General features: G+C 39.2%; 1 protein-coding gene across 1 annotated transcript in view; it reads left to right on the top strand.

The window, feature by feature from the left end:
• The first annotated feature begins 523 nt into the window (after positions 1-523).
• Positions 524-22,346, top strand: part of MRPL3 (mitochondrial ribosomal protein L3) — a 28,703-nt gene continuing 6,880 nt past the window's right edge. The window contains exons 1-9 of the mRNA XM_042475789.1: positions 524-758; positions 1,948-2,129; positions 3,406-3,497; positions 4,193-4,291; positions 11,243-11,342; positions 14,204-14,264; positions 19,726-19,834; positions 20,199-20,276; positions 20,920-20,997. Coding sequence (XP_042331723.1) covers positions 664-758; positions 1,948-2,129; positions 3,406-3,497; positions 4,193-4,291; positions 11,243-11,342; positions 14,204-14,264; positions 19,726-19,834; positions 20,199-20,276; positions 20,920-20,997 — 894 coding nt within the window. The 5' untranslated portion in view covers positions 524-663. The remainder of the gene's footprint in view (positions 759-1,947; positions 2,130-3,405; positions 3,498-4,192; positions 4,292-11,242; positions 11,343-14,203; positions 14,265-19,725; positions 19,835-20,198; positions 20,277-20,919; positions 20,998-22,346) is intronic.

Raw genomic sequence — 22,346 nt, 5'->3', positions numbered from 1 at the left:
TATTCAAGGATTTTATTAATATGTCCTCTCTAGGAATATCTGGGTCCTCCAGTGTGCAACTCTATGGTCAGCTTTAACCAAATGTTGCACTGAAAGGTCTAGAGATTCCTAGAGAGAACACTCTACTAAACATCTGTAACTCCTCCAATGCAATTCTATGGTCAATGTCTGGCAAGTGTTGACCACAGAGTTGCACTGGAGGACCTAGAGATTCCTAGAGCGGTGTCCTCCCAGGTAAAAACATAGTGTTTTTGTTATCTGCATTTTTTCAACATTCAAGGGGGTCTTGTGCCCCTGACCCTAGCGAATAGGGAGGGACAAGTGTCGTTCCCTCATACTTTATCCCTAGATAGCCAAAAAGACTCAGGGAATTTTCCCTCTGGAAACCCCTTCCCGCCACCCTGACCGCGCATGCGCAGCCCGGCCGCCATCTTGCGACAGAAAAAGAGCAGCCGCTCCTAAAGTGGGGGCGGGGCGGAACGAAGAGAAGTCTCTCTCTGATTGGCTGGAGATGTTAACCGAGGAAACGCTGTCGCTTAGAAGCTCAGGCGGGACTGGTAGGAACTAATTGTGCCCGGAACGTTCGTTCGAGGGCTGTGAGGGAAGCCATTTCCGGACGGACGGGCGGATTTGTTTCCCCCGTAGCGACGCGAAAAGGCTGTCATGGCGGCCGCGGGGCTGTTGTGTCGCCTGGGGTCGCGCCTCCTGTCCAGAGGGGCCCTCGCTGCCGTTCCTGAGGCTGCAGGACCGAGGAGACGGTAGGTGAACCGATGGTGCGCTTGGATTTATGTCCGTGGGGCTGCATCTATAATGCGTTTTGAGAGTGCTTTAACGGGGGGGCACGGCGCCGTGCTGTGGAATTCTGGGAAATGTAGTTGTTGGGGGCACCCGAGCGGAGCCACTGGATCCCTTAGTAACCCCAGGTGTCTTCACCTCAAAGGAGGACAAAGCGCCGCTAAATGTAGGACAGCCAAGGAAAACGTAAGGGCATTACCATATAAAAACGAAAAACACTAATATAAGTAAACATTCATGCTGAAAATGGAGGGCATTTTGGAATTCCTCCTGGAAGGCTATCACATTACACTGTTATAGCACTAATATTCCACTGTGACTGCTGTTCCTGCCTCCTGTGGAATTCTGGGATTTGTAGTTTGATAACGCCTAAGAGGCAGTTAAAGTGGAATACTAGTGTTATAGCAGTGTAATACAGTATGTCAATGTTTAGACAGAAAGTCAAAAGGTAGGACACGTCCTGGAAAAGGAGGACATCTGGTAACTCTTCTTGGACTAAGTGGAGGAGGGATGCCATCTTCCATTTGGGGCTGGAGAGGCATTTGCTAAATGCAGATCCATTACTAGTCCTCCTTACTGGCTCATATGTAGTTTCCCTCCCCTCACCACTTTATTCTTAACCTGTAATAATGGTCTACAGCAGTTGGGGATCATGCAGCCATTTCCTCTCCTTCAATGCCCAATGCCCACACTCTTTGGTAAGCACTGTTAGCATGTAACACAAGAGGTCCGTAAGATGCGTATAATTCTGTGTTGCGTTCCATTTCTAATGGGCTGTTAATGTGCGATATTTACTTTGAGGAGTACTAGAAGTCAAATCATTGTGCTTAATAATTATACACCTGGCACCTTAAGAACTCTTTTTCACGGCTATCAGTTGAGATATTGGTTAAGTCACTTTACAAATAGCCTAAAATATTGTAAACAATGAAAACAGTTGGACTAATAAAAAAAGACCCCAGCTTTCTTAGAGATAAAAAAGGAAATCATATTCTCAATAGGCCTCAGGATAAATAGCTATTTTGTACCTTAACAACAAAAGGTCATTTGATGTTGGTATATTAAAATAATGGTCAGGGTTGTAGAACTGAAAATTTAGAAATGTGACAGTGCATCTTATTTTCTCAATTATCCTTCTTTTCTGTTTCATAGGGGTCCATGCTGGGTCATATTAAGACACATTAATAACAATGTCACATGGTGGGATGAGCACCTTTCAAAAGAGAATGTCCAGTTTCTTAAAAAATTGGTAACAGAAGAATACAAAGCTCAAACAGCCAGTAAACTTTGTCCACTGAAAGATGAACCTTGGCCTTTGCACCCATGGCAGTCAGGTTTGTATATACTGAAATCAGAAGCTAAAGCAAAGTTCGGTGTTGAACAGTACTTGATATTGTAGTTTGATTCTTTTGTTATTTAGCTGTTTAAAATCAAAGTGTTTGACCCAATACATTGTGGGTCCGTTGTGGGTACATTGGAATTTTGTTCCATTTAACATGCACTCACCTCCAAAACATGCCCCGGCGTATACATTTCTGTACCAGGATTCAGCATATTGGCCAGCTAATGTTCATTAATTATGTTTATCTCCTTCTTTTCCTACAGTGGGCTCATGGTTATATTCTACATCACATTACTCTGACAACAAACGTGTGAGATAGGGGAGACTAAGACAATGACTGGTTCATGCTGACATCGTGGATTTCATGGCTAAATGGAGACTAGAATTTGGATCTTCCAAAGCCCAGTCTAACACACTATAGCAGCTGTGGGCTTTGGTCCAACTGAAAAATTGTTTTCTGCAAAATGTCCCCAAATATTCTCTCGTGGATGTTGGACACATGCTGTGCATTTCCAACACATTTCTGTACCAGGAGAGGCCTTTTTTGCAACACAGTAAACAGGAAGTGACTTGCACTCATTTCCTGTTTTTTTTAAAGTTTCTCCTGGATCTGAAATGGCCCAGGAAGGCCCCAAGGTATGATGAAAATGCACCCCCTGCACCCCCAATTTTTTTTTAAAATTGGCAGAAGCAGATGTGGTGAAGGGTTGTGGTCCTCCAAGGTCTTCTGTGGGGCTAATGCGGGTCACCAAGACTTCCACAGTTGCCCATTCCTGTTTTACAACACCCTGATTCTACCCTGTAGCTGAGGTGGTAAAGAGGACAGTGTAATTACTGACCAAAGATGACCAAGTGAGGTACATGGCTCAGCAAGAAACTGGAACTTGATCTGCCAAGTTGTAGTCAAGCATCCAAGTGTGAGAGTTGGTACGCCTGTACATACCTCTTGCATCCTACCTAGCTTTTTTCCCCACCATCATCAGCCCCAATCCAAGGAACACTAGCTCCAAACTCACAAATGCTGTTTGAAAGGCTGGATGGAAATACAAAAGGTGTGCACAAGGTTTTTTTCTTCTAAAAGCATGTACATAGGCCCAAAGAGTGGGGATCAGGGCTGTTTACTCATTTGGCAGTATTTTTCTGCCTACAGCATATTGATGCAACCAAGTGTTTTTAAAGTGCATTCTGTTATTCGTAAGTAGGAGGTAAACATTTAAACACGTGGGAATTAAGATGTCACATTCTCCTCCTTTGACTGTTACATATAGGTTCCAGAAGGGTTGGTGTTATTGCAGTAAAATTAGGAATGATGCCATTGTGGACCAAGAAGGGTGAAAAAATGGCTGTCACACTACTTCAGGTAAGGCAGATCTACAATTGAAAAACAGAATGTTAAAGCAAAGTTCAAACAAGTCTGCTTTCTAGATCCAAGCTGGTGTTTCTCTCCAGGATAGCCCCACAGTTCCAAACCATTGGACTCCTGTCACTCACCTTGCCCTTTTTTTCCTTTTAAGAGCCCTCCCTTGATCAGGTACTTTGCCCTCAAAAAGATCCCTATATGGATTTGTGGTTATGTCGTTCAGTGGGTTCTATTTAACCTAAAATATTTAACCACTATTTAACCTAATAAGAACAGCCAGACAATTGAAAAACAAAGAATTAACAAGCAGACGTTTATTAATACAGAATCAGATTAAGCATTAATCTCTGAACTATTTGAGCATTCACAGCTCCCCAAAACTATTCAGTTGTCTCTCTCTACCCCTCTGTGCACTGTCCCATCTCTATTACAGCTTTCCCCCATCTCTACGCCATCTTTATTGTATCTGCCTTCTGTTAGAAACAACCTTCAGTGTTGCTGCTTTTTTGTCCTTTCTCCCCCTGCCCACCCCTGTAGTATGCATGTGGTTACTGGGATGGAGATTGTGGTTACTGATGTTTGACATCTTATGGTTTATGTATTGTTCAGTAACATCTAACAATTAAATATTTTGTTCCTTGACTAAAGTATTTAAGTTTTTAGAACTTGTTATTATCCTGATTCATCTTTTGAAGGTTCAAGACTGCCATGTGATACGGCACATACCAAAGGAAGAATTTGATGGGAAATGCCCTGCTCTGATTGTTGGAGGGAAAAATGTATCTCAGTTTTATGTAAGTGTATTACATTGCTTTTTTACCAGTTTTTATTAAATGTCTCTCTTCAATACATTCCTATTAAAATTAGGGTGAGGTTTGTTGTTGTGTGCCTTCAAATTGTTTGCACGTAAGGTAACCCTAATGCAAACCTGCTGTGGGGTTTTCTTGACAGGATTTGTTCAGCAAAGGTTTGCTATTGCCTTCCCAGTGAAAAAAAGGAATTAACTTTCCCCCTTTGCTATAATCTCTTAAAAGATTTAATGATGAGTACCAAACCGGATAGTTCTGAAAAGGAATTAGAAAATGTCCTGAAGAATAAAGCCACCAGTGGCTACTAGTGACAATAGCTATACAGTATATTACCTTTACCTAGTCAAGGCGGTATATCTGTGCATCCTAGATGATTGAGGAGTTGTGTGAGGTAATAAGAAACCTTCATTTTCTCTTCTGTGTCCTCTTACGGGGTCTGTTTTCTAACATCTAGAGATCACCTAGAATTGTCAAAGCACCAGTGCACAAATGTTTTGCATTTTTTAAGGTTACTCAGAGACCTGCTTGTTAGAGAAAAGTACTTCATCTGAGTTCTGGTGGGAATCAGTATGTTTGACAGAATGATTTGATTTTTATGGGTCCTGATTTGCATGCTGAGATTTGCTGCCAGATTGGATTTAGTTTCTTTGAGTTTTTGGCCTCACATCTCCCTCTTTTCTTGACTCTGACCTGAGTTTTAATGCAAGTCTTTACACGTTTGAGGTTCTGCCTTTGTCTGTGCTTTTAGTATGTATTCAGAGTTGTGTGCATCTTTATTGCTGCCAGGTATATAAAAAGTATTCCTGAATGGTTATGTGTATGTTCTTTCCTAATTGTTGTTGTTGTTGTGCCTTCAAATTGTTTCCAACTTAAGGCAATCCTAAGATGAACCCATCACAAGGTTTTCTACCTTTATAAATAAACCTACCTCTTTATAATGTGTTTGTGGGTATTATTAGAAGGAGCCTCTGTTGCTATTGAACATTGCTTATATATCTTGGCCTGGAACTCAAAACAGTGCAGAGTTTTGTTCTTTGTAGCATTAGAATCCAGGGATGTGCGGTGAGCTGTAGGAATCTGAGTTGGATGAAAGATTTGGTGGCAGTCTTATCTCATAGGGTTGTTGTTTGTCCGACTTCATCCCCCATACTACAGCACTTCATGAGTGGGACAGTGCTATTGTGCTCATGTCTTGCTTGTGGGATTTTCTAATAGGGTGATAGTAGAGGTAATATAAAACCACAATGTACAGTTGTTGTTGTTGTTGTTGTTGTTGTTGTTTGGAGTACATTTTTTACATAGTATTATTGGTCTCTCTTCTGTCACACTCTTTTTCTCTTGGCTCAGAAATTTATAAAACATGTAACATGGTATTGCATTCTGATCCCACATTCTTTCATATTAGTTAATTGATAGCAAGTAGTGGACAAAGGGCTTGGGGTATAGACTTAGGATTCAGCATGCCTTCAAGTCACTTGTTCACATATGCAACTTTATGAATTTCATGGGAGTTTCTCAGGCAACATTCAGAGGTGGTTCACCACTGCCTTTGAAATATGGCCCACAACATCTGGCATTTCTTGGCAATACTCCTGCCAAGTACTAACCAGGCCTGATTCAGATTCACTTCTGAGATCGGGTGGGGTCTGATGCCTTCAAAGTATTTAGAGGATTTGTGGATGCCAATCTGTATCTAGCCATGAATTCCAGTTTGTGCCTACTTATCTGGATTTTTCTTTATAAAATGAGATATCTCCATGTGCCTTCATAGAGTTGGAAGAGGCCCCATGGGTCATTGAGTTGTTCAGGAGTGCAGGATCTCCATCTAAGCAGCTTTTCGAAGATTTCCAGAGAAGGATCCCACCTTCTCACTAAGCCAGGAGTCCCCAACCTCACAGAACCCCTTTTAGACTCAATTTTTATGACGGAGCCCCTTAGAGGCCTACCCTATGTCTTAAAAAGTTAATGGTGTTCAGGACTAGTGTTACATGGGGGGGGGGGTCTTATTCTTTGATTTCATTTAATTTTTATTTCTTTCATTTTCTTGGAGCAGCCGCAGAGCACGTGGGAAGTGTATCCTCGGTGCCCAGGTTGGGAACTGCTGCTCTAGGCAACTGGTTCCATTGCTGAACCACTCTTACTGTCAAGAGTTTTTTTTTCTAATGTTAAATTGAAACCTATGCTCCTGTAATGTAAAATCATTAGACCTGGGTCTCCTACCCTCTGAAGCAGTAGAGAACAAGCCTTTCTAAATTCTAGGGAAGAAGTGTGAAGTGCAAATGTGTTTAGTAAATAATTGACATGGACACTACACTATTATTCTCACATCCCTTTAGTAGCAAGGAAAATAAATTGTTACTAGGTTTCTCAGTATTGTGCAGTTACAATATATAGCTTGTTACATTTTACTTTGGACAAAACTGGTATTAGCAAGAACAGGAGAAAGTGGTCCATCGGTGAGTTAATATACAGTTCTTTGTTAATTCTAAATAGGTTATTTTGCCTATATTTTAGCATCTATTTTCTTTGCAAATTGAATATCCAGTTTTATCAGCATGAAAACATTACTTTATCTCTTTATTGTTCATTACTTATTTTGAAGACAGCAAGCATATATGGGGGGAAATCCTTAAATTTTCAGATGCAAGGGTGCTCCAGTTTGAATAACTAGCTTCAGTCTCAGAATTAATGATTTTCCAATATTTTCCCAACAATTGGGAGGAGGGAATAGCTTGAGGTTGTTACATGCTTTTCTAAACAGGTGGATCATAAGTGACAGGCTCAATCACATAATATTATCTCTTGCCTCAGTACAGCAGGATCTGCCAGATGTCCAAGATGTGCATCTTGCAGACATTAGTTAACTTTTCTGTTGTCACAGTTTGTGGAAATGCCTGAAAATGCAGGAGATTCAGCTGAAATAATTGTGCCCTAAATAGCTGCCAATAGCTGTCTTGTTAGATGGGATCTATATTTAATACCTGGAGTCTTCAGGTCCCTGTTGACAACAGCCAGAGATTAAATTTCACTCTTAAATTACCATATGCTACATGTGGCAGAGTCTGTAGTGTAAGTGGAAGATAGATCCTATCCCTCTGGAGAAATGGTGTATGATTGTGAAGATGTCAGAGCTTGGAAAAATTACTCCAGCAGAGTTGTAGTCCAAAAGATAATTTTGCCAAGATCTGCCTTAAGTTGAAATTGGCTTATTTTGACAAGATGGTCATCAGACAGATATACTTAGAATATGTTCAATGTACATTTTAGTATATACAGTAGTCTATGTAAACTATGATGATGGTGTAGAAGGAAGGGTGTGATGAGGGCCTGAGGAGAGCTTTGAAGGTCCGGGTTGATTGGGTCCCATCTCCTTCTTCAGATGTATTCATTGAACCGGTGTCCTTCACAAAGACTACAGTCGGTTGGACTCCCAATTTACAGTGCCAGCTGAACTTTTTTGCTAAACCTAAACAGCCCTATCTGTAAACTCCTGTATACATTTTTGAAGGTACATTCTATTGATCATACTAGAACTTAATCTAAGAAAATATACTTAGGGTAGGATATATATAAGAATCTTTAAACTGTGTCTGTTAAAAGCAATTTTAGCCTATGTCTTCTCACAGAGAATTGTGAACATTGTCTAATATTATCCAACTGATGTACAGTGCCATTAGTACTAAATTTTGTGTGATGCTATATAACTTTAAAATTGTCCTCATGAATTCATTCAAAAGTTCAGGTGTGCATTTTCTTTGGGAAAAAGAAAATCACAGTGACTTCTGCAACACCAACCACCTTACAGATGGTGATTATCCAAGTGTGTCGCTGCTGTCAGTCACATAAATTGCTTTCTGGGGGGATCCATTTAAAGCACAAAATTCAGCTATACAGCTTATTCTATTTTCAGTTTTCTTTCATTTAGCTTCCATTTAGTTAATATGTTGAGAGGGAAACTCAAGGACAGTTTCCAAATTAATCCACTGTAAGCCATTTATAAACTTTTTTCTGCATTTGGTTAATGATAAAAGCACCTTTTATCAAGGATTACAGTGTTTCTGGTATATTCAATTAAAATTGAGAACGTGAAAGAATTCACAATTTTTTTCCTGACTTTGGAGTACTTTGTACTTTATTTTACTCAGACTTTCCACATTAGTGGATTTTTAAATATTTTAATTGACATAATACAGATCGGTAGCTCATTGGAATTCCTGTAAGATAGGAACTTCGGACCTCTGTTGTTTGCTTTCCAGTCATTTTCAACATATGCTGACCCTATCTATTTACAATTATATATTCATATTTTGATTGTGTGTTGTGTTACTTATATAGTATTTTTGTGGCTTTTTAAACCATTGCTCAGGGGAGGTCATCCTGCCACATTGGTTTATAGTAATCAATAAAACAACATAGGAAGAGTATACAAAAACAACATTAAATTACTGTTGTTAAAAGAAAACATAATAATAAAGAAACGATGACCACATATTAATACAGTAGATTAAAAAACCCACCAATAAAAGCAACATTCAAATAAGGGCAGCAGAACAAATGATTATATCACCAGAGCAGTATACATAGTTCATTGAGGATGCTGTATAAATAAATTATTCAAAAACTGCCTGGAGTGAAAAGTTCTTTAGAGCCCACTTAAAAGCCAACAAGAATCTTTTCACAAAATTAAGTCTTACAGAAATACTGTATATATTATACAACCATTTTATAATGTACATAAATAACACTAGGCTTTATTCACACATAAATGTAATTTAGACTTATAACAATAAGCCTGATCAGCTAGAGACTAGATGTTTTCACTTCTGTTTTTTATTATATGTATGATTCCTAAAACTGTTGTTAACCATATTTTACTAAATCACACCAGCTTTGAAAACAGTTACCAACTACAGTTAATACTAACTGACTTTTGTACAGTTTTAGATGTTATGCTTAACTTGCTTTACTTTATAAAAATGGGTTGAAAAGCTTCCAGATTCCTCTCTTGGCCAGGTTGGATGGGAGACGCTTATATAGGTTCATTCTTGTAATAATAAATTTTGATTTAGCTTTATATCAGAGTAAGGCAGCTTTCCGTGTCATGTATTGGATAGAATTTGGACAGAGCCAATGTAAACCTGGATTGAAATCCTACTCAGCCTTTAAGCTTATTGGATAAACATTGGTAGATAAGCTTATAAAACGTTTATCTGGTAGTAGGATCTTGTATGGTTCCACTGTAATCCATAATTGATAGACATAGAATTCACCTGAAGTAGTCTCAGTCTCTCTGACTGCCAGATTTCTATACAGAGAATTAAGGTGTATTTATACACAGAAAGCAGAAGCTAACTAATTCATAACCATTTTCACACATAAAAAAGTATTTCTCTTGAAAGATCATAGTAACTGTAAGCCAGGGAAAGTGCTGAGAATTCACATTAAGCCAAGATTTCTGGCTTGCCCTGAATGAGCAGAGTGCTGGGAAAACTATCCAGGAAGCAACAGCTTATTGTAATGTCTGAATTCCGAATCCTAGTTTATCACCCATATACAGGACACAGTTTATAAACTGACACCATACTCTGGATTTTGTTTTCTTTTAAGTTTGCTTTATTGAGTAGCAACAAACCAAAATTCTGGTGTTTTATGTCTTGAAGAATCATTTCTTACTGGTTGGTCTTATCCATTTGCACAGAATAGCATGAACAAGTGGTGTGCATCAAAGCACATTCACACAAAGCCAGGATAAATCAGAAAACTCAGCATATCATTCTATGTATATACAGCTATTTCTGGAGATCCCTGTGATAGTCAGATCCCTTGGAAAGAGAGGTTATACCTATTAATCCAGTACTCAGTATGAAGCATGCAGTGTAGATATGTCCTAACTACACATTCACTTTGCTTTGATTAAAACCAATTGACACCTCTTTCCATTTACAGGAGAAACAAAACTAGACCTTTGTGAGAAAGAAATTCAGATACACGATGTTGTGTGCCTTTAACTAGGTTACCATGCTACACTCTTATAGTGCTGCTATTCCACTTTAACAGCTCTGGCTGCCTCCTGTAGCATTCTGGGATTTGCATTTTAAGCAGGGGCATTTAGAAGTCTCAGCCAGAGAGCTCTTAAGCCTCACTGAACTATAGGGCTCAGAATGCAACAGGAGGCCCAGAGCAGTAAAAGTGGAATAGCAGCAGTATAAGCAGGTAGTGCAGTAATGTGGTAAATCATTTCCACCTTATGGTGACCCTATCACAGGATTTTCAAGGCAAGGTTTGCTTGCCATTGCCTTTCATTGAGATTGAGAGAGTGCTACCCAAGGTCACCCTGTGAGTTTCTATGGCCAGGCGGAGGTTTGAAAACTGGTGTCCTAGTAAACACTCCACTGGCTCTCCATAGACATACTTACCTAGTAATAAGACTTACTGAAAATGAGTTTTTAAGGCACGTTACAGATGGGCCTAAGAGGCGCCGTCCTCACGCCACGATTACGCGTGAGAGGCGGCACTTCCGGACGTGCCTTGCCCCTTGCGCGTAACTGATACGTCAAGATAGCAGCGCCCTATACAGATGGGCGCCGCCGTCTTGACGTAGCGGACGCTCTGCGTCTGCACGTCCAAACCCAGAAGAGACGTCGCAAGTGCACGCTTTGGCACTCGCGGCGTCTCTTCCGGGTTCCTGGAAGGAGCGCAATTTGCGCGCTCCTTTTTTGCTCCGTAAGGGAGTCGCGCGGTTTGGCTGCTGCAGCTCCCTCATGGAGCAAACAGCAGCGGCCCAAGGGCAGGGAACTGTCTAACTAAAAAGATTGCATGTACAGCGCTGTGTAAATTTACAGTGCTTCATAAATAAAGGTTAATAATAATAATAATAATTTGCCTGGTATTTAAAAGTATTGTAAAAGGTGCTTAAGCCTTCTGTGTTTCTCCCAGAAACAAGAATCTGCAATGGAAATGTACAGAGCGGTTGGTGTCCCTCCAAAGCAGAAAACTTCAATATTCCGAGTGTCAGAAAATGCGATCATTAAGCCAGGTAATCTTTGCAAAATGGAGGACTGTGAATATAATTTTGGATAATATTCTCTCTGGTTAGAACAAAGCCATTCTACAGAGGAGTACTGAGAAGGCTGACGTGTTTTAATATCCTTTCGTGAGGGGAGACCAAATCTCATGCATGTAAAAGGCTGGATTAAAGCCACTTGTCTTCCATAGACAAGTGGAGGATGAAATTATTGTTATTGTCCTCCAACATGTCTGTTAACCTTTTTTAAAAAAAAAAGAGTGCATATTTTAATATACAATGCAGTAAAAAAGATAATATTGTGGCCAAACTGCAGATCATTGTAAGAAATTCTTTTATGGTGGCGCAGTGGTTAAATGCCTGTACTGCAGCCATACACTCGAAACCACAAGGTTGCGAGTTCAAGACCAGTAAAAGGGCCCATGCTCGATTCAGGCTTGCATCCTTCCGAGGTCGCTAAAATGAGTACCCAGACTGTTGGGGGCAAATTAGCTTACTTGCTAATTAGCTGACTTGCTGTTCACCGCTATGATCTTTGGAATAGCGGTATATAAATAAAACAAATTAATTAATTAATTAATTTATGTGAGACTCATAACATTTTCATTATTTCTTTAGATTGTTGTCCAGCATTAATCTCTTCCTGTAATTTGAAAATGTGCATTAACAACTTAGAATCATCTGACAGTAGTCTCTTGTGTATTATTTATATAGTACTGTATGTGCATTTCCTTTTTTCAAGAACTGTATTGAATGAGAAACCTGATGTACACTATTGCTATCTTAGCCAGTATTCTAAATGAAAACCGTATGACTGGATCAGTCTACAGCTTCATTAGAAAATGTATTTTGGATGTGAGTGATAGTGTGTGCCCAAAATTTTTCCTGTATTCCTATTTCCTATGTAGAATAATTTCCAAATACATTTCTCTTCCTCTTTGTTTCTTTGTCTGTTTCTTTCAATGTCCTTTAGACATACTTCAACTAAAGTAAATCTTTTGTGCTATAGCGACAAGACTGAAGAAAAAAAGTCTAACGTGAAAAATGTTTAGAACTTGATGTCTTTTAATTCTGTCTTTCCCTTAGATGTGATCATGAGGGATGACTCATTGCTAGCTTCTTATGGCAGCTACATCCCATGTTAAAAAATTAGTCATACTCAGCACTGGGTTAAACTGTTAAGAGGTGCATGAGCTGCAGCAAACTGCAGTACTCATTATTTCATTTTCCACCTGGCCAAGAAAAGCTTTCACCTCCATTTTTAGCTAACTATGGCCCAAAAAAGATGAGCCAAAAGGTCTGCCATTGAGTCGTGTTGGGGGCATAGCATTTGGACAACATATGCCCCAAACCGTGTGGCTGCCTAAGGTGGCCCAAACCTGACCACAAAAGGAGTGGGGTGGGGAAGCTCCTTTTACTGGTCATATTGAAAATCGTGGCGGCAGCCTGGAAGCATGCAGTCAATGCGGCCCCAGCATGAATGGCACCGGAGTGGCTGCAGCCACTTTATTGTGCCCATCTGCTTGAGGCCCTTGGCATGCCTTCTAAATTAAACTATGGTTAACACTAACTGTGGTTAGTGTTAGACAGGCAAATGCAAGGCTTACTGTAATTCATGCATATCACAACAAATCATGACTTACCATAATAAGCCATCATTTAACTCTCATCTCTTAGAAAGAACTTCATACTGCCCACTTCTTTTTCTAGCTGCAGTGGAATTCACAGTTGCTCTTAATTTATACACTTCGTTTATACATTTTCCTTTATCCACTTCCTAATAAAGACAATATTTTTATCACAATCTTTATGCCTTGGCTTTTCCTCTAGACTTGGGGCTGAAGGCAACAGAAATCCAAACAAGCTTAATTTATATATTGCTTCATACCGCCTAAGCAGTGTCTAAGCGGTTTACAACTGTAAGCTAATTTGCCCCCAACAATCTGGGTACTCATTTTAGCGACTTTGGAAGGATGCAAGCCTGAGTCGAGCTTGAGCCCTTTTGCTGGTCTTGAACTCGCAACCTTGTGGTTTTGAGTGAGTGGCTGCAGTACAGGCATTTAACCACTGCGCCACCAAAGCTCCTTCAAGAAAATTCTGCTCAGAAATCAGGAAACTTTCAGGGAGAAGGATGCTGCTGTTTGCCCTCACAGTAAGATATTGAAATTGTGAAATGCTCTTCCACATGGCAAAGTGATGTCATTTTTGATGTCCAATCAATTTTGAAGTTTCAAGAGCACAGTAGCAGAGTTGTGCAGCAGCAAATAAAAGCAGCTATATCAAAGTATAATACAAAGACAAAATAATTTTATTTCATAAAGACAGTTTTCAAAATAAGAGGAAGGAAATCAGAGGGGAAAAATTGTTTCTTTTGCACCTGGTTCATGGACTCCTTGAACTCCCACCACCCAGAGGTCTACAGTGTACATGTGTCAAGATCCTGAATGGGAGACATAGCAATGATCTCTTTCCTCATCTCATCTCTAAACCCTCTATGATGTCCTTCTTGTCACACTGTGTGTTTCTGGTGAGAGAGGGCTGGATGCTTAATGCTTCAGCATCCTGCTTGCCAGTGCTGCAGAACTCTTTTGTTTGCTGCAGCTGCCCCAGTTTTAAGGTGGGTTCTAGGGGGCATTTGTGGTTGTGACAATGGAACCATCATCATATGAACTGCAAAATGTACAAGGTTTTAAATCTTGCTTATGTTGACTTAAATATTGAGCAAAATACCACCCAGCATTTTCAAGTAACTTGAGTGGTGTTCACTTTATTTTCTTATCTCCTCATGCTTAGTAGTCACTGTGCTAATTGATTGAATTGCCATGCATTTGCTCTATTTAATTACATTCTCCACTGCCCCAATCTGTTTTAAGGTACTCCGCTTTATGCAGCTCACTTTCGCCCTGGACAGTATGTGGATGTTACTGCAAAAACGTAAGTTGTACCCTATAGCTAATTATATAAGAAGGTTGTTTTAATCGCAGAACAATCCGTAGTTGTGTTAACATGTTTTCTGGTATTTTGTTTAAGGGTTTCTGATTCAGCTTCTCATATTTATATACTGAAATATAGAAACAAAAAGCCCTAATAAAGAGCACATGAATAAAAAAAGCTACAGGACTGTAAAGTAAAGCTACAAGACTGAAAGGTTTTTAAAATCTGGATCTTTTCTCCTCTGGCAGCAAGAGGAAGAACAGATGAAACTGTCCCTTGGGAACACTAGGAGCTAGACTAAGAGTGGATAGCCTTGAACCTTGCAAATGTTGTTGGTGTGCAGTTCTTTCATATCTGCCTTGGGCAGTGAAACATCACTGTGGGAGTTTCATTCCAGTAACTTTAGGACAGTCACAAGTCCCCCTCCAGATAGATGGTGGCATTGGACAACTCATTAAGTTTACTTGCCCTGTAGATATGACATTAACTTCTATTTTTGTTCATTCTTGAAGAGTGTGGCATTTGAAAGATTAAGATTTTTCCAGCTGGCTAGAGAAATAGTTGCAATTTTTTCTTTCACATCCAAGATAAAAGTCAGTGTCTATGTAAGATAAGAGTGTAGAGAGGCTTTGGGGAGATTTCCATATTTCACTGCAACACTTCCCACTGCTCAGAAGGGTTTTAAAATGCAACATGCACACTCAGTTCTCGGCTTCTACAGTAAAGAGAAACCTATAGCTATTTGAACAGTTTTCTGTTGTATGTATTTCCCTGTCCCTTGAGTAAAAATGCTATTCTTTTACTGAATAGCTGTTACATTATAACAGATTGAAGTTCCCAGCATTTTGGTGTTTGAAATTACTCTTCATCTGATACAAAAAGATTTTCAGGCAGAGTATGCATGGCCACTGGTGTACCCTTAGGTGCTTCAGACACATTTAAATTAAATAAAATTAATACATTATAAAAGCAAAATAATATTTAAGTTTCCCTTGATAAGTTTGTTTGTCAAGTAAGTTTCAGTTGTCTAGGTTCCATGGTCTCAGGGTTTTACATATGTACTCTATTGTTGGAGAGAGGGGATTTATATATGTGTGTTTATTATAGTTGGTCTCCCTTTCTGTAATTCATTTCCTGAACAGTGGCCCCATCTTTTTCTCCTTTTCCTTCAAATCCCACTTCCCTTAAACCCTTTTGTCATTACCGGTAATTCCTTTGTCCTCTTCTTACAATTAAATCAAGTTGTACCATTTCAGACATGTGGCTGAATGCTTATCAGTATTCTGTCTGCACAGAAGCAAGATGGGAAAACATTATAGCATAGCTTCCCCAAAGTATGCTAGTTTTAAAATATATATATATATGAGTTTTGTTTGTTTTTACATATTTTTTTTTGATTTGGCAGAAAATGTAGTCAAGTGTACCCCCAATTTTAGCCTGCCATGGTACAATTTTTGACAGTTTAGTCTGTGAGTTATCTGGATTTGTTCAACCGTGTCTCTTTTCAATCTAGGTTCTCCTTTCCTGGCTTTTCTTAATATCGTGTGTATCTTACCAGGAAGAAAGCAATTATTTGTAGCTTTTTATCCTCAGATCTTGACTTTAACCTACAATCAATTAATAAATCAATACCATTTTATTTAAAGAAATCCTTCAGATTCTCTTGTTTTGCCAGCAAAAGTCATGATTTATTTTGAAGTGTTTTGGGATTAATGTTATAGAGGAAACTGACAATGGCAGAATGCCATTCAAAAATCAATACTTGAGCTAATTTTTAGAGTAAACCTTGCTTCATCTTCTATACTGCAGGGTCAGATTTCACATGCAAATATATGTGGGATGAGTCAGTTTGAGAATTACCTTCTGTGATAATAATAGGAGAGGTGGAGACACACAAGGCCAAGGTATACTCTTACTCCTATCAGCTTGTTCATAGGCCATGGGCATAAGAAATATCATCTGGAAAGAGCCAAGGGCCTCCACATACATTTCTTTTTCTGGAGCAGGGGTTGTTCCTTTTACATTCCAAAGACTGTGCAACCTGAGCACTGGCTGTGAATTTATAGTGTGTTCAGAAAGAGGTAGAGTTCATGTGCATAATACTAAGAGATCTATATTTTATTATAGCTTGGACATTTTTACATTGCAGTATAGTAAGATCTTGTTAAAACTTAAAGCAGACATAGGGGAGAAATTGCACACAGAGATACAGTTTCTTACATGTATACAATTTGTTGTGATAAAATTGCTTTTTGATTTTTATCCCTTGAAAAATTCCATTTATGACAGTCTGGATAATTCTCATTTTCCCTTTAAAAAGATCCATCTAGATGAAATGCTGAAGTGGATGCTTAGTCTTATGCCACCAGGGATTACGCTGGTTGATTAAAGTTGACAGAGCTATTTTCTTTCAAGTTAGATGCCTTCAGATCATGAATTGTCACTATAGGTGCTTTCCCCTCCACTCCACTTTGCAAATTCCATTCTACATTAATAACCTCCTAATTTCTGTTAGAGGTGATCAGTGCTCCAAAACAAACTACGGTAGTGAAAACAATTAGCTTTCTATTAAATATACTTTTAAAAAAAAAACAACTTTAAAACAATCCCTCACAAGGAAAAAAATTGCTGGTATCTGTGGCTATTGGATAAATTAGCTTTGTCAAAATGCATCTTTTAATTGCGCGTCTAGTTTAAAACATTTATTGCACTGATCATTTTCACTCTGTTTTGACTTCACATTTATATTTCAAAATGAGTGAGGAAAAACAATATTCAATCCTTGAAACTTTGCATGATCAGAAATACAGTGGTGCCTCGGGTTACGAAATTAATTCGTAACGCGGCCGCTTTCGTAACCCGAAAAGCCTTCGTAAGCCGAAATGCCATAGGCGCTAATGGGGAAAAGCCGCGATTCCGTGCGAAAAAGCCGAAAAAAGCACCAAAAGTTTTTTCGTAACCCGAAAAAACATTCGTAACCCGAAACAATAATTCCCTATGGGATTTTTTTGTATCCCGAAAATTTCGTAACCTGGGTATTTCGTATCCCGAGGTACCACTGTAAAGGCTAATGGTCTCTACATATGGTTTATGTATTGCTTCCCAAACTTTGTTCCTCCAAGTGTTTTGGACTTCAGCTCCCAGAAGGCCTAGCCAGCTTGGCCAACAGTCAGGAATTTTGGGAGCTGAAGTCTAAAACATCTGAAGGACCAGCCTTTGGGAACCACTGATATAGCACAAGGGTGGCAGCCTTCCAGATGTCATTGGACTACATCTCTCTTCTCTCTTAAGCAAGTCACACTCTCTCAGCCTCAGAGGATGGCAGTGTCAAACCCCCTCTGAAGAAATTTGACAAGCAAACCTGTGATAGATTTGCCTTAGGATTGTCATAAATCAGAAATGACATGAAGGCACACATCAACAACAAAATATAAATGACATAGTGTGATTCCAACTGTAAAAGCTCCTTAACTGTGGCTTTCATAGTTAAAACCTGTAATATCCTGATGATTTCAGTGGAAGGTTTAGAATTCTCAGTGGCCAACTGTTAATATTTTTGGCAAATACTTCAAAATTGCCTATATATTTCGTGATGTTAAATCTGTGTCTTGTGTGCCTTCAAATAATTTCTGACTTATGGAGACCCTAAGACAATCCTATCATAGGGTTTTCTTGGCAAAGATTGTTCAGAAGAGATTTGCCATTCACTTCCCCTGAGGCTGAGAGCTTGTGACTTGCCCAAGTGGATTTCATGGCCAACCAGGAATCTAACCTTTCTCTCCAGAGTCAGGTTCTGTCTGGCTCTCTCCTGTCTTAAATTCAAGTGGAATAGACCTTTGAAATTAAATCTGAATAGTAAATGCTATGGATTTATTAGGTTTACTCCATTTGCGACTAGCACTTGTATTTAGGCCATTGTTGAACTGGCTGAGAATGAAAGTGTCTAGATCCTCTTCGGATTTTTGTGGGTTGGGTTTTCAAGAACTGCTTTGATCACTGTGGTTGATGATATTTGCTAGTAGTTACTGGGCAGTGTACACCTATTGATATATGAGTACCTGGTAGTTTTCATGGTCATCAAGGATATCCCTTTGGACTGAAATGGGGTTGGGAGCATTGTTTTGAAGAGGTTCTTATAACTTACTGGTAAAGCTCCGTAGTTGACTGTTGTTCCCCTTGTGTAGAATTTGCTTGTGATCTCCTGCAGGACTCAGATGGGTCTTGCTTGGCTTAGAATCTATTGAATCAACTGCATGGGGTCACCTGAAGTTAAGGATGAAGTCGGGCTGGCATGCAGATCTGTTGACTTCTCAAATGTCTACCTGTCATCTGTCTGTCTTTAATTTATATCGTACCTTTCTCTTGACATGAGGCCCAAGGCAGCTTACAACAAAAATTAAAACAAGGGACTGCTAAAACAAACCTCATAATAAAAAAAAACTGTCAAAACAGTTAAATAAACTATCACATTAAATTGGCACCACCAACTGAAAACAGTATAAAAGCATTTTAAAAATATAACAGTAAAGTTAAAAGTACAGCACACACACAACTTTGAAAGACCCTTCTGCCCAATCACCAAAGGCCTGTGTAAATAAAAAGGTCTTTACTTGCCATTAGCTTAAGAGCAGAGAGGGAGCCAGCTTAGCCTTCTGTGGAATAAACGTCCACAAGAAGCTCTCTCCTGTCTCCAGCAGACAGTCCAGGGGGGGAAACTGATAGTCAAGTGAACCTATTTTAACCAATAAGTTACATGTTTCTTATAACCAGCCACAGTCAGAACTTTGGCCCCAGCAGTTTGGACCTACTGAAGTTTACAGTTTCTAAAACTAGCCCTAAGTACAATGTATGACAGTAATCCAAATGGGATGTGACAACCAAATAAAACCAAAGCAAGAGCAATACAAATTCAAATTTGTGATTAACAAGCTATCAGGAAATTTTGCAGGGCAATGTAGTGCCTTAGCTATCAATGCCAGTTGAAGGAGTTTCTCTACCTGATTGTCCTAAGTAAGACATTTCAGAGGATGGTGCCACCATAGAGAGAACTTTGCTTTTTATAGAACAAGATACAGCAATATGCAGCCTGATGCATGTTTACTTAAAAGTAAGTCCCATTGCAGTTGGGCTTGCTCTTTGGGAAATGTGCATAGGACTGTACCATCTATGCTTAAGCAGAAGCATTTTTGAGCAGCATTCCATGGAGGCCTTGAGCTAAAACTTTTTTCACCTCTCCTTGCCACAGCAGGCCCTACATTAACCAAAAACTGGTTGCAGAGGGGTGCCTTGGGACACTGCAGTGGGGATTCTACTGTTTGACCAGCAGATATCACTGATCTTGTCCCTTATGTTCAACAAGCAGCCTATATTTGCTATCTGTACCCTTCTAGAAACACTGGAAGGGGGCTTTTTCTAGATGGAACTTTCAAAATGGGTTTAGTTTGGCTTTCTTTGCTTTCAGAATTGGAAAAGGCTTCCAAGGAGTCATGAAAAGATGGGGATTTAAAGGCCAGCCTGCTAGCCATGGTCAGACTAAAACACACAGGCGACCTGGAGCAATTTCCAACAGTGTAAGTATTCTTAGTTGTGTTTCTGTTTTTCTGTAATTCTCTTTCATTTTTTTGCATCTACCCTAAAAATGACTATAATCAGATCCAGTCCTTTGAATCAAAACCAAGGCTCTTTAAATCAAGAGTCTATTGGGATGTTAATTGCTTTGGTATGCTGGCCTATTCTCACTTACTTGGGAGTGAGTGACAGTAAGCATAATGTGGCTTATTTCTGACTAAACTAGTAAAGTGTTGCACTGTAAGTATGTTATGTGATATCTGAGTTTGCTATATGACTCTTCTTTTTGCCCTTGAAAATGTCATATGTAGGTGCATTTTTATGGAATATACCTAAACTCTTTTTTTTTTATTATTATTGAGACAGAAGGTTGCCAAAGTCTTCAAGGGAAAGAAAATGCCTGGACAGCTGGGTAATTGGTTCAGAACAACTAAAGGACTAAAGGTGAGGCTGGGGAGGGGGGGGGCGGAGGCTAAAGGAGAAGTGCTATAGGAATATGTGTGATACTTAGGCTGGTTTGATAAAGTCAGTTTCAAATATAGAATTATCTTCAGGTAATAGCAGGCACCATAGTAGTTCATGCACTGGCAACTAATAAGACTAGTGCAACATGCTGGACATAAGGCTACAGTTAGTAAAGAAATAGCACTGGCTGCCACAATATGCTTCCGCTATGAACTCAAGACCCTGCTCGATAACACTGAAACCCCTAAGTGGTTTGGGACCTTGATATTTGAATGAATATCTCCCTTTACACACCTGTATAAGGACTGAGGTTTTTTGAAAGGGTTCTCTGTTCCCCATCAGTGCGAGGAGACAGGAGAGGGCCTTCTATATTGTGGTGCTCCAGTTAGGTTGTGTACTCTATTCTAAGACCCTCTTGGTGATGAAATTAATTGACTTTATTTTGGCAATACATTAAAACATGGATGTTTTTTAAAATTAAACCTAGTAATTTTATTCAGTTTGTACTGTACATGTAGAATGGGTTTTTTTAACTGTTTGAAATGTTTGTTTTGTTTAATATATTTTTAGAATGTTTATCTAAAATTATTTTTATTTCACTTTGGTAATTTCATTCTTTCAGGTGTGGCGAGTCAGTACAAAGTACAATATCATATACGTACATGGTAGTGTTCCAGGTCATAAAAATTGTTTAGTAAAGGTAAGCTTGAGTCTTGTTCAAAACCAGTATGCCATTATTTAGGAAGAGTTGTCTTCTGGATTCCAGCAACCTTTCATTAGCTTTTTTTTCTGGGATGGCATTCACTAAGTGCTACTTAAGAGTACGAATATCAGTTGTTATTATTTGCCATCAAGTTGACTTTAATTTAGGAGAGCCTTAGGAATTAGACCTCCAAGAGCCGTAATCAGCAACTGTCCTCAGGTCTTGCAGAGTTAGGGCTATCATTTCCTTGACTGAATCAATCCACTTGTAACACTGTCTTTCTCTTTTCCTACTGCTTTCCACTTTGCAAGCATTATCATCTTTTCCAGTGAACCATGTCATCCCATGATATGTCCAAAATATGATAGTCCCAGTTTAGTCATTATACTTTCTAGTGGAAGTTTATGACTGATTTGCTCTAGGACTCATTCATTTCTACAGTGGTACCTCGGGATACGAAATACCCAGGTTACGAAATTTCCGGGATACGAAAAAATCCCATAGGAAATAATTGTTCCGGGTTACGAATGTTTTTTCGGGTTACGAAAAAAATTTTGGTGCTTTTTTCGGCTTTTTCGCACGGAATTGCGGCTTTTCCCCATTAGCGCCTATGGCATTTCGGCTTACGAAGGCTTTTCGGGTTACGAAAGCGGCCGCGGAACGAATTAATTTCGTAACCCGAGGAAGCACTGTATTTGTATTTTTAGCAGTCCAGGGTATTTGTGAAACTCTTCTCCTTCACAGTATTCCAAATTAGCTAACCTTTTTTCTGTCAGATTTCCTCACTATCCAGTTTACACAACTACAAAACAACGCTAAAACAAGTAAAACACACTATAAAATCCTATAGAAATTCTAAGGCAGATTGAAAAGAACTAAAAACAACTACAAATAGAAATTAAAAGTACTAAGACATGAGTTTGACTTTGGTATTCAATGATAATCTTTACACTTGAAGATTTTATCTATTTCCTTCATAACTACCTTTCCAGTTCTTAGTCTTCTTTTTATTTTGTGACTACAGTTTTCATTTTGATTATTGACAAAAAGGTACAGAAAATCTTTAACGGTTTCAGGGTGTTCATCATCCCATTTAAATTTAGTGTATTTTCTGGCATATAAGACTACTTTTTAACCCAGGAAAATCTTCTCAAAAGTCAGGGGTTGTCTTGTACACCAGGTGTCATCTTATAGGGCTGGTGCTGAAACTTCCAAGCCAGACTGGAGAATTTGCGGTCGCCACACATGGTGGGAGGGAGCTCAAAAACAGCCAAGAACACATCCCCACTGTATGTGGCGACCGTATGAAAGCAGCAAGGGCGGCGTTGTATAAGTATGGTAGAAGA

This window comes from Sceloporus undulatus, chromosome 6, assembly GCF_019175285.1.
Source record: "Sceloporus undulatus isolate JIND9_A2432 ecotype Alabama chromosome 6, SceUnd_v1.1, whole genome shotgun sequence".
Lineage (NCBI taxonomy): Eukaryota > Metazoa > Chordata > Lepidosauria > Squamata > Phrynosomatidae > Sceloporus > Sceloporus undulatus.
Note: the sequence above shows the minus strand (reverse complement) of the source record. Positions and strands in the feature narration are given on the sequence as shown.